General features: G+C 37.0%; 2 protein-coding genes across 4 annotated transcripts in view; one reads left to right on the top strand and one right to left on the bottom strand.

Annotated features, from left to right (window-relative positions):
• The first annotated feature begins 1,160 nt into the window (after window positions 1-1,160).
• Window positions 1,161-7,885, top strand: LOC101739823 (ruvB-like helicase 1). The gene is made up of 10 exons (XM_004926464.3): window positions 1,161-1,672; window positions 2,050-2,178; window positions 3,095-3,269; window positions 3,813-4,015; window positions 4,207-4,375; window positions 4,495-4,586; window positions 4,677-4,783; window positions 5,100-5,202; window positions 6,415-6,506; window positions 7,138-7,885. The coding sequence occupies exons 1-10, from the start codon at window positions 1,532-1,534 to the stop codon at window positions 7,295-7,297; spliced, it is 1,371 nt and encodes a 456-aa protein (XP_004926521.1). The 5' UTR covers window positions 1,161-1,531; the 3' UTR covers window positions 7,298-7,885.
• The window catches only part of LOC101739682 (uncharacterized), a 40,131-nt gene continuing 38,713 nt past the window's right edge, over window positions 7,870-9,287 (bottom strand). For all 3 annotated transcript variants that reach the window (XM_012690665.3, XM_021348210.3, XM_012690666.4), the window contains exon 14: window positions 7,870-9,250. In XM_012690665.3, coding sequence (XP_012546119.1) covers window positions 8,165-9,250 — 1,086 coding nt within the window. In that variant the 3' untranslated portion in view covers window positions 7,870-8,164. The remainder of the gene's footprint in view (window positions 9,251-9,287) is intronic.

Below are 9,287 nucleotides of genomic sequence, written 5' to 3'. Positions count from 1 at the left end.
AATTTGACTTTACTAAATGTCAAACGAACCCAACCACTGTTTTTTTTTTTGCCTACTTATGCTGGTAGCTTCAAGGGGCTATAGTTATACCTATCAGCTTCAACGGGTGAGTAGGCGAGCTTACGGGGCTCAGCCTGACGAATTGGTGTATACTAGCCCAAGCAAAAACAGTGCTTCGCTGAATCTACCGCCGGACCGGAATCAACGACTACTATAATTCTGCATAAAATATATTATAAGATTTGTCGGCGATACGTTAGGATTTTTACAGGTAAAAATAGTAGAACGAAAATGTAACACAAAATTCTATAAAATGTTAGCATTGCGTGAATATTACTTATATACATCTATACCGATATCATAAAGAGGAAAGATTTGATTGTTTGTTTGTATTGAATAGGCTCCGAAACTACTGAACCGATTTGATGATAGAATAAAACCGAAAACTATTTATGATAGAATAAAATAATGTACTACGACTTTGTAGAACACATTAATATTTACAGTGTTTTTGCAGTATAACTATTATAGTTATGCCACAGTAAGTGTTCTTTTATTTAAAAAAATAAAACTACGTCAATTATCGTTTACAGAGAAGCTCTGACTTAATAAACTTAATGGCTTTTGTTTTGTATGTATTACATTATCTTTTTACGAAAATTAGAAATATAATAATAAAAAAAGAGATAAAAAATCATATAGAATTTTTTTTTTAATTAAAATAATAGTATTCAAACTATATTTATAGATAATTTTCTTTTTTTAGTAACTCAGGGCAAATAGAAGAGTAGATGACGTGTGTGTGCTATAATTTTTTAATTTTGAAATTTTTGTTAATTTTCAAATGATTATGCAAAGTTTTCGCTGCATTCGTGGTTTTCCAAGCTGTGTCGGTTTTTTAACAGACATGAAACCGCGCGAACCGCGATCCTTCGCGTAGTCTCCCACACATTCGTGTGACCAGTTGCGCCCAGGATAGCGAAGGCAACGGACGTTTCGCTATTTTCATAGATCGTGACGTCCAGGTACTGTGTAGCGTATCTTAATCAAAAGAAATCCCATAAAAACAGCATGGCTGTTAATGATGTCTGGGAAAGAATTCAAAACTCTTTTTCTCTTCAATATTCTATTGACGAATTAAAAAGGAGGAGAAATTCGTGAGACATTCGTAAACAAGTGTAGGAGGAAGCGCAAACGGGTTCGCAAATTGAGTACCGAACCCATTTGCACAGCCGCTAAGTTTGCGAATGAATGTTTGACGGCCCTTCACATGCGCGCAAACATTCGTACAATGTACGAATATTTGCGCGCATGTGAGTGGCCGGCATTATGTGCTGTAGTCTGTAAGAAGCGTATACCTAATCTATGGTCTGTAGCATAGATTATAAACTTAATATATTGTCTGTACAGTGTAGTTTGTATAATGTATGGTGTAGTTTAAAAAGTAAGTTTGCTCAAGTTTGCTGTTGGAGTACTAAAAAGAAAATACAAAGTAACGTCTACTGTTTAAAAGAGTAAAGCTGCTTTCAACATGAAAATTGAAGAAGTGAAAAGCACAGCTAAAACGCAAAGGATCTCTGCTCACAGTCATATAAAAGGCTTGGGGTTGGATGAAAATGGTGTTCCTATTCAAATGGCAGCCGGTCTCGTGGGTCAAGAGTCTGCACGTGAGGTATACAATAAAATTTCCAAAAAAATTGCCGATAAATTTACACTCGAAATTGTATAAGTTTTATTAGATCAACCTCGTAGAGCAGAAGTTCGAGAAAAATAATTTGAGGTTATCAATGTTTGGTTGCTATGGAATTATTGATCAATGGTAATTGGAGGCAATATGACAATATACATAACAAAATGTTGAATTGTAGGATTAGGTAGTTTAGTAATAGTAATTCAATGTAATCTTAAGCAACCTAACACATTTAATACAATCTAATTTTTATTTATCATTTACTGTCCAATGACCACAAAATTACAGGTATTTTTATTGCATCTATACAAATACATTTTTTTTTGTAAACTATTTTTTATTAATTTTAAAAATTGTAGGCTGCAGGGATAGTTGTAGATATGATAAGAAGTAAGAAAATGGCCGGGCGAGCTTTACTCTTGGCAGGGCCTCCTGGTACTGGCAAAACTGCTATAGCTCTTGCCATCGCTCAGGAACTTGGAACTAAGGTAAGTTCTTACTTAAGTCTGACAATATAAACTTGGGCTGTCACCTTCTTATTTTCATATCTAAAATGAGTGTTTTTTTATTATTATTTTTATTGCTTAGATGTGTGGACGAGCTCACAGCCCACCGGGTGTTAAGTGGTTACTGGAGCCCATAGACATCTACAACGTAAATGCGCCACACACCTAAAGTTCTATGGTCTCAGTATAGTTACAACGGCTGCCCCACCCTTCAAACCAAAACGCATTACTGCTTCACGGCAAAAATAGGCGGGGTGGTGGTACCTACCCGTGCGGACTCACAAAAGGACCTACCACCAGTAATTACGCAAATTATAATTTTGCGGGTTTGATTTTTATTACACAATGTTATTCCTTCATCGTGGAAGTCAATCGTGAACATTTGTTAATTACGTATTTCATTAGAAAAATTGGTACCCGCCTGCGTGATTCGAACACCGGTGCATCGCTAGATACGAATGCACCGGACGTCTTATCCTTTAGGCCACGACGACTTCTCTTTAAAAGTCTTTTTATTGACAATCTCAATGGCATCGGTTTAGAGCATACTGACCATAGTGTGACTGACCATGTGTTAACATTTTACTGACCGATTATGGTGGAAGCAGCCACTTAAGACTTCCTATTCGCACACTTTTTAGATAGAGGTTAGGAAACAGCTACTAAGAAAATAGTAAATTCCAGTGAACAAGAACTGTTGAAAGAATGATTAATAGGCTCCTATTAATATACATTGGCATTAGAAAATTAATGAATATGCTAAACAGTACATTACATATAATAAACTTATCATAGTTTCCTCAGTGTCCTTAGCTAGAAGTATATGAATAGAAATATCATCATCATCAATTTGTCATAAAACAAGCATAAAAACATTTGAAAATGTTCATCATTACAGGTTCCTTTCTGTCCAATGGTTGGTAGTGAAGTTTACAGCACAGAGATCAAGAAAACAGAGGTATTAATGGAGAATTTTCGACGTGCTATAGGCCTGCGTATACGTGAAACCAAAGAAGTATATGAGGGTGAAGTAACTGAGTTAACACCTGTTGAAACAGAAAATCCTGCTGGAGGTAACTATAGCAAAATTATTCTTTTATTCTTTTATATATTAATATGGACTTAAGAGGGTCTGAATTAAATGTTTTTTTTTTTTTTTTTTTTATATTGATATAAGAAGGTCTAAGGGTCTAAATAGGGTCTCTAGATAGCTAAAGCCAAAGTGGATATAATCTACTATGATTGAACTTAAAATGAAATTAATTGACAGATATTGGCTATAGTCAGTTTGTATTTTAAGAACAGCAATTTAAATTGAAGGTTGGGAGTCCGTTGCACATTCAGTAAAATGATAAGTTTGTCTAAACCTTAACTACAACTACTCTTAGCACAGTTTGTAGGCAGTGGGTTGGCTTTCCCCTTGACATGAAGCTTTGAAATTGGTCAAAAATTTGATACCAAAGTTCATAATATTAGTTTTGATTTTTTGTGTGGATCTATCATGCAATGAATAATCTTGCTTCAATTACTGTAAAATTTTGACTTGACTTGCTCTGACTTGATTCTTTGGCTTATATCTGCTTTACCTAATATTTTTGATATCTTCTTTTTTTAAGGCTATGGAAAAACAGTATCTCATGTGATCATAGGACTAAAAACGGCCAAGGGTACCAAACAACTTAAACTTGATCCAACTATATATGAATCGTTACAAAAGGAAAAGGTTGAAGTTGGGGATGTCATTTACATTGAAGCTAATTCGGGGGCAGTGAAGAGACAGGGTAGGAGTGATACTTTTGCTACTGAATTTGACCTTGAGGTATGTACATGGTGCATTTAAATTTAGTTGTAGTGGTACTTACTAGAATCATTTAATACCAAATCAACAATCAATCAATCAAATTGAATCAATCAATCTCCTCCAAACTTTTCGTAATTCTACTTCTGACTCATACAATCAATTCTTAATCCCCTCTTTGGATGATAATCAACTTTGAACTTGTTTCCTAGGCTGAAGAATATGTTCCGCTACCCAAAGGTGATGTACACAAAAAGAAAGAAGTTGTACAAGATGTAACCTTACACGATTTGGATTGTGCTAATGCAAGACCGCAGGGAGGTCATGACATTATGTCTATGATGGGACAACTCATGAAACCAAAGAAGACTGAAATAACAGGTGTGTTACTTTATAATGTTTAGAAGTGGTATCTGAAAAAGTATAATTCTTAATTAAAAAAAAGGTCAATTGCTAACTCTCGTTCTTTCTGAGGTATTTTACTTTTTGTTGTGTTTCAGATAAACTTCGAAAAGAGATCAATAAAGTTGTGAACAAATACATAGATCAAGGGATTGCAGAACTGGTTCCTGGTGTGCTATTCATTGATGAGGTAGGTACACATATATACTGAATAAAAGTGATTAAAGCTATTGATATATTTTTTTTGCATTAGATAAATAACAAAACTTATTTACTTCAGGTACACATGCTGGACATTGAAACTTTCACATACCTACATCGAGCGTTGGAGTCCGCGATAGCACCAATTGTTATATTTGCTACAAACAGAGGGCGTTGTCAAATCAGGTAAATTTTAAGACTTACTATTGATTATTTATCAAACTTAAGTATTCATTGGCAGTGGTCAGTGACCCTTAATACTTTATCACGATGTCCGACCTTATCGTTTTCCGTGTGCATAGTAAATAAATATGTATGCTGTTATTAATTAATTAATTTATTTTCAAATTAATAAATGACAAAATGTTGAATGTCTATGAATATGATTCTAATTTTTTTTTTTTGTTAGTTATTTACATTTTTGGTACAATTAGTGGCGCGTAGCATTTCACTCTTACTGCAATTTTAATAACCCTAATTTATTAATTTGTGTGTTTTCCAGAGGGACAGAAGACATTGTATCACCACACGGCATTCCACTAGATCTATTAGATAGGTTATTAATAATACGCACTCTCCCGTATAACAAAGCAGAACTTTTACAGGTATGTTTCTGTATTAGCCTTAACCGTTTTAATTGTTTTTAAATTATAATTTTAGAACATTATTTTTATAGTTAGTGACTGCTTCATGCTAAAAATAGTAGACGTACCTAACTATAATTATGCAAATTAGAATTTTTGTGGTGTTTGATTTATACCACACATTAATTGCATTGTAGATTTCGATTTGTTTAAGGCAGAAATATTAGGTGGTCAGTTCTGGCTCATCATAAGGCACCTGAGGCCATCTTTTTTAACTTTCGTTGACTGCGTAACAACTGGATGAGATATTATGCTAAATAAATTACAAGAAATATGAATGATTGAATGAATTTAGAAATGTGAATGATAAAGGACAATGCCCATATTATTATTAGTATGGAGCTGAAAGACAACAATGCCCTGCAAGGCCCAAATTGCAGCTCTATGCCATATGATAGATTTTTAACAGTATTTATATGATATCTAGATTTAATGTCATATAAAGCACAGGTTCAAAAGATATTGGACATTAAACATGATAACTTCCTAGTGGTTTTTTATCCATTTTATCGCTTACAGACTACATTGCTGTTAGTTTTTCACTAGGAACTTCATGATCATCACATAAGCTAAGCCAGATCAGTGTTCTTTTAAATACTTATCTGTATGCTATCTGTCTATGCGCACAAAAACTACCAAAAAAAGAAAGGAAATCGGTCAACGAGCACTACTCCGACCGCACCGTCACTTCTCTCGCAGCAACCTTACGCACAACACCTGTGTACCTGTATTATTGTCACGGCCGTTATTTCAAATATAATTTGGAAGGAAAAATAAAATATTAATTTCGTCTGTACACCACTGCTTGCCTCCTCTTCCTCGCCAATACTATCAAATAAACATGTCAGTTATTTGGAAATATCTAGTTTGTCTCCATTGTATAGTGTCAACCAGACCGTAATAAATAAAGCATGAATTAATGATTAAAAAAACGATGATACGTACTGCAATGTCAATAAGAAGTCTTATTTTTTTAAATTTTTTTATCCAGTGCTTCATATGATTTAAAATTAACAACATAATTCTAGTTTTTATTTATTAGAGCAATTTTGTAATATATGTACTTTAACTGGGCGTTTCTGGGGCACAAATGGGTATTGTCCTTTGAACTAACAAACAACTATAAGTTGCAAGTGCCTATTTTTATATCGTATAAATCGTGTTTTGTTAAAGATATTAAAGCTCCGTGCGGTCACAGAAGGAATTTCAATCGAGGACGAAGCTTTGTCGGCGCTCTCTGAGATTGGAGCTCACACGACGCTCAGGTTAATGAACATTTGTATTTTCCGTGGTTTTCGTTAGTCTTCATCATGATGGCTTATTAACATGCCATATAATAACAATAAAAGTGATTTATTTTATCCCTATATATGTATACAGGATGTTAAGCAAAAGTATTATAGTAACAATATTGGTAGATAGTAGATGGTGGACGAGCGCACAGCTCATCTGGTGTTAAGTGGTTACTGGAGCCCATAGACATCTACGACGTAAATACGCCACCCACCTTGGGATATAAGTTTTAAGATCTCAGTATAGTTACAACGGCTGCCCTACCCTTCAAACCGAAACGCCTTTACGGCAGAAATAGGCAGGACGGTGTTACCTACCCGCGCGGACTCACAAGAGGTCCTACCACCAGTAATTACGCAAATTATAATTTTGCGGGTCTGATTTTTATTACACGATGTTATTCCTTCACCGTGGAAGTCAATCGTGAACATTTGTTGAGTACGTACTTCAGTAGAAAAATTGGTACCCGCCTGCGAGATTCGAACACCGGTGCATCGCTCAACACGAATGCACCGGACGTCTTATCCTTTAGGCCACGACGCCTTCAAAATACTTGTTTATACGACTTATTGCAGGTACTTATGCTTTTACGATTTCTTACAGGTACGCAGTTCAGCTGCTAACTCCGGCGATGTTGGCCGCGCGAGCCGACGGCTGCCAGCGCATATCGCCGGCGCACGTGTCCTCGGTCCACACGCTGTTCCTTGACGCTAAAGCTTCAGCCAAAATCCTCACTCAACATTCCGATAAATACATGCAGTAAAAATAATACAAAAATATAGAGTAATTTGAATATCAGATAGATAGGATGCTTTTTTACGTTCATATCGATAATGTCAAACTGTCCATATATCAACTCACGCGCTGGTAACAGCAGAGCACGCACGTGCACGAGGTTTTCCTTCTGATTTACAACTTAGTAAAACTTGTTATCTTAAATCCTTGAATTTAAGATTAATGTAGCAAAATATTATTTTGACCAATGTTTGTTACAGTTTTAAAACGGTTACTTAAAAGGCAAAACAATCTTTTTAATTTTTTAAAATGATGTTAGTCTTTTCCAATGCAAATAATTATAGATCTATTCAATTAATTATAGAGTATACCGGTATTGTCTGGGAGTATGAGTATGTTTTTGGTGCTTAATATTTAATGAATCTTTAGACCGGTATTTTCTCTATACCTCTCGCCGTATTATTCATAAAACACATGTGATATTTACGTTTAGTATTTCATAATTCATATTTGTAAGGAAATGAAGAATGTTGCGTTAATTTGGAGTCAACCTTTATGTTTGTCGTATTAAATGTGAATTTAACAATAAATGAAACTGGATTTGTGTAATAAATAAGTTTTTTTTTTATTCATACAAAACGTCACCTATTCTAAATTTGTCTAGACAATCGTTATTTACATAATGGTTTTTTACTGTTCAGGCATATTCAGTCAACGTTGTTAATACTAAACAATTGGCATTATGACTCTAAGTGACAAAATTAATAACAATATGTTTTTAACAATACGCCGATTTGGTATTTCGTCCATGATATTTACAAGGAAATAATTTACAAATGTGTACCTATATGACTACTTAAATTACACGTCATGAAGACGTTTGTCCTACGGGTAACTACTTTTTCACTGTCGTAGTCGAACTGGGGGCTGCTGTCGACGTGGGAGGGGTAAAGGTAGGCAGGTCGACACGTAGGTCTTTGGGCGCGGCCGTGTGGTGGTACAGAGCCTCGAACTGCATCTCCTCAGGATACGAGTGCGAACGAATCTTGCGCTCGTCCCTCACGTTACTCGGATATACTATAACGATTTTCTCGCCGTCGCTTCGAAGTGCCACCGGCGGTAGAGCCGTGCTGGTCGAAATCGACGGACCTTGAACGACCTGAAGCATCTCTGTGGGAGCGGCTCGTAATATTTCCGATACCACTGTTGTGGGCGGAGTGATTGTCGTGGTCGTCGTAGAGATGACCGCCACGTCAGGGTCATCTGGTGTCTCGATATCTCGTTTCCCGCCCGGCGGACCCATCGTCTTGAGGGTCTCTATCTTCATCTCCAAAGTTGGAGTTGGAACTGGAATCGAATTTGTCGTGTTCAGGTCTTCCGTCGGTATGTACTTCGTTGTAACTTTGGACACTTCGCGAGTTCCGAATATCGGCAGTCGAGGAGCGTAAGCCGACACCAGAGGCAGAAGCGTGTCACGAGCATATCGCTCGGCCCTCGTAATGAGCGACGCGAGTCTGGTCGGCAAGAATTGAACGACAAAGCCGGTTTCCGCTTTTTCAGTTCTGTCGCCCCACGCCATTGACTCGTAAGCGGGCGTCGTTGACATATCATAGTTCTTAGCTTTTCTAATCATAGGTTGGGTTTTCGGTGCTTGTGTTGGTCTCAGTAAGGGTTCTAGTATTTCTTGTTCGACCGGCATGTCGGAACGTTGTCGCGGCGTTTTCCGTGGCCGCGGCCGCAGTACGGGCTCGGCTATCTCCACAGCGCCGCCGGGTGCGGTCTTGGTATTGGTCATGCCGAACGCGCGGCCGGTGTTCTCTGCGACGTCGCCGGTCCACTCGTACGTGTCGACGAGCGTGAAGGGTCGCTGCGGTGGATCCTCGGGCAGCTCGTTGTCAATTGGGTCGACGGATCTCTCCGGCTTTGTGGAGTTGTCGCCGACGGCTATATTCTCATTTGTGCTAGTTTCATTAACGGTGTCCTGTAATAGACAATTGCAAATTTAAATTTCAATGTAA

Source organism: Bombyx mori, chromosome 22 (assembly GCF_030269925.1).
Source record: "Bombyx mori chromosome 22, ASM3026992v2".
Taxonomy (NCBI): Eukaryota; Metazoa; Arthropoda; class Insecta; order Lepidoptera; family Bombycidae; genus Bombyx; species Bombyx mori.
Note: the sequence above shows the minus strand (reverse complement) of the source record. Positions and strands in the feature narration are given on the sequence as shown.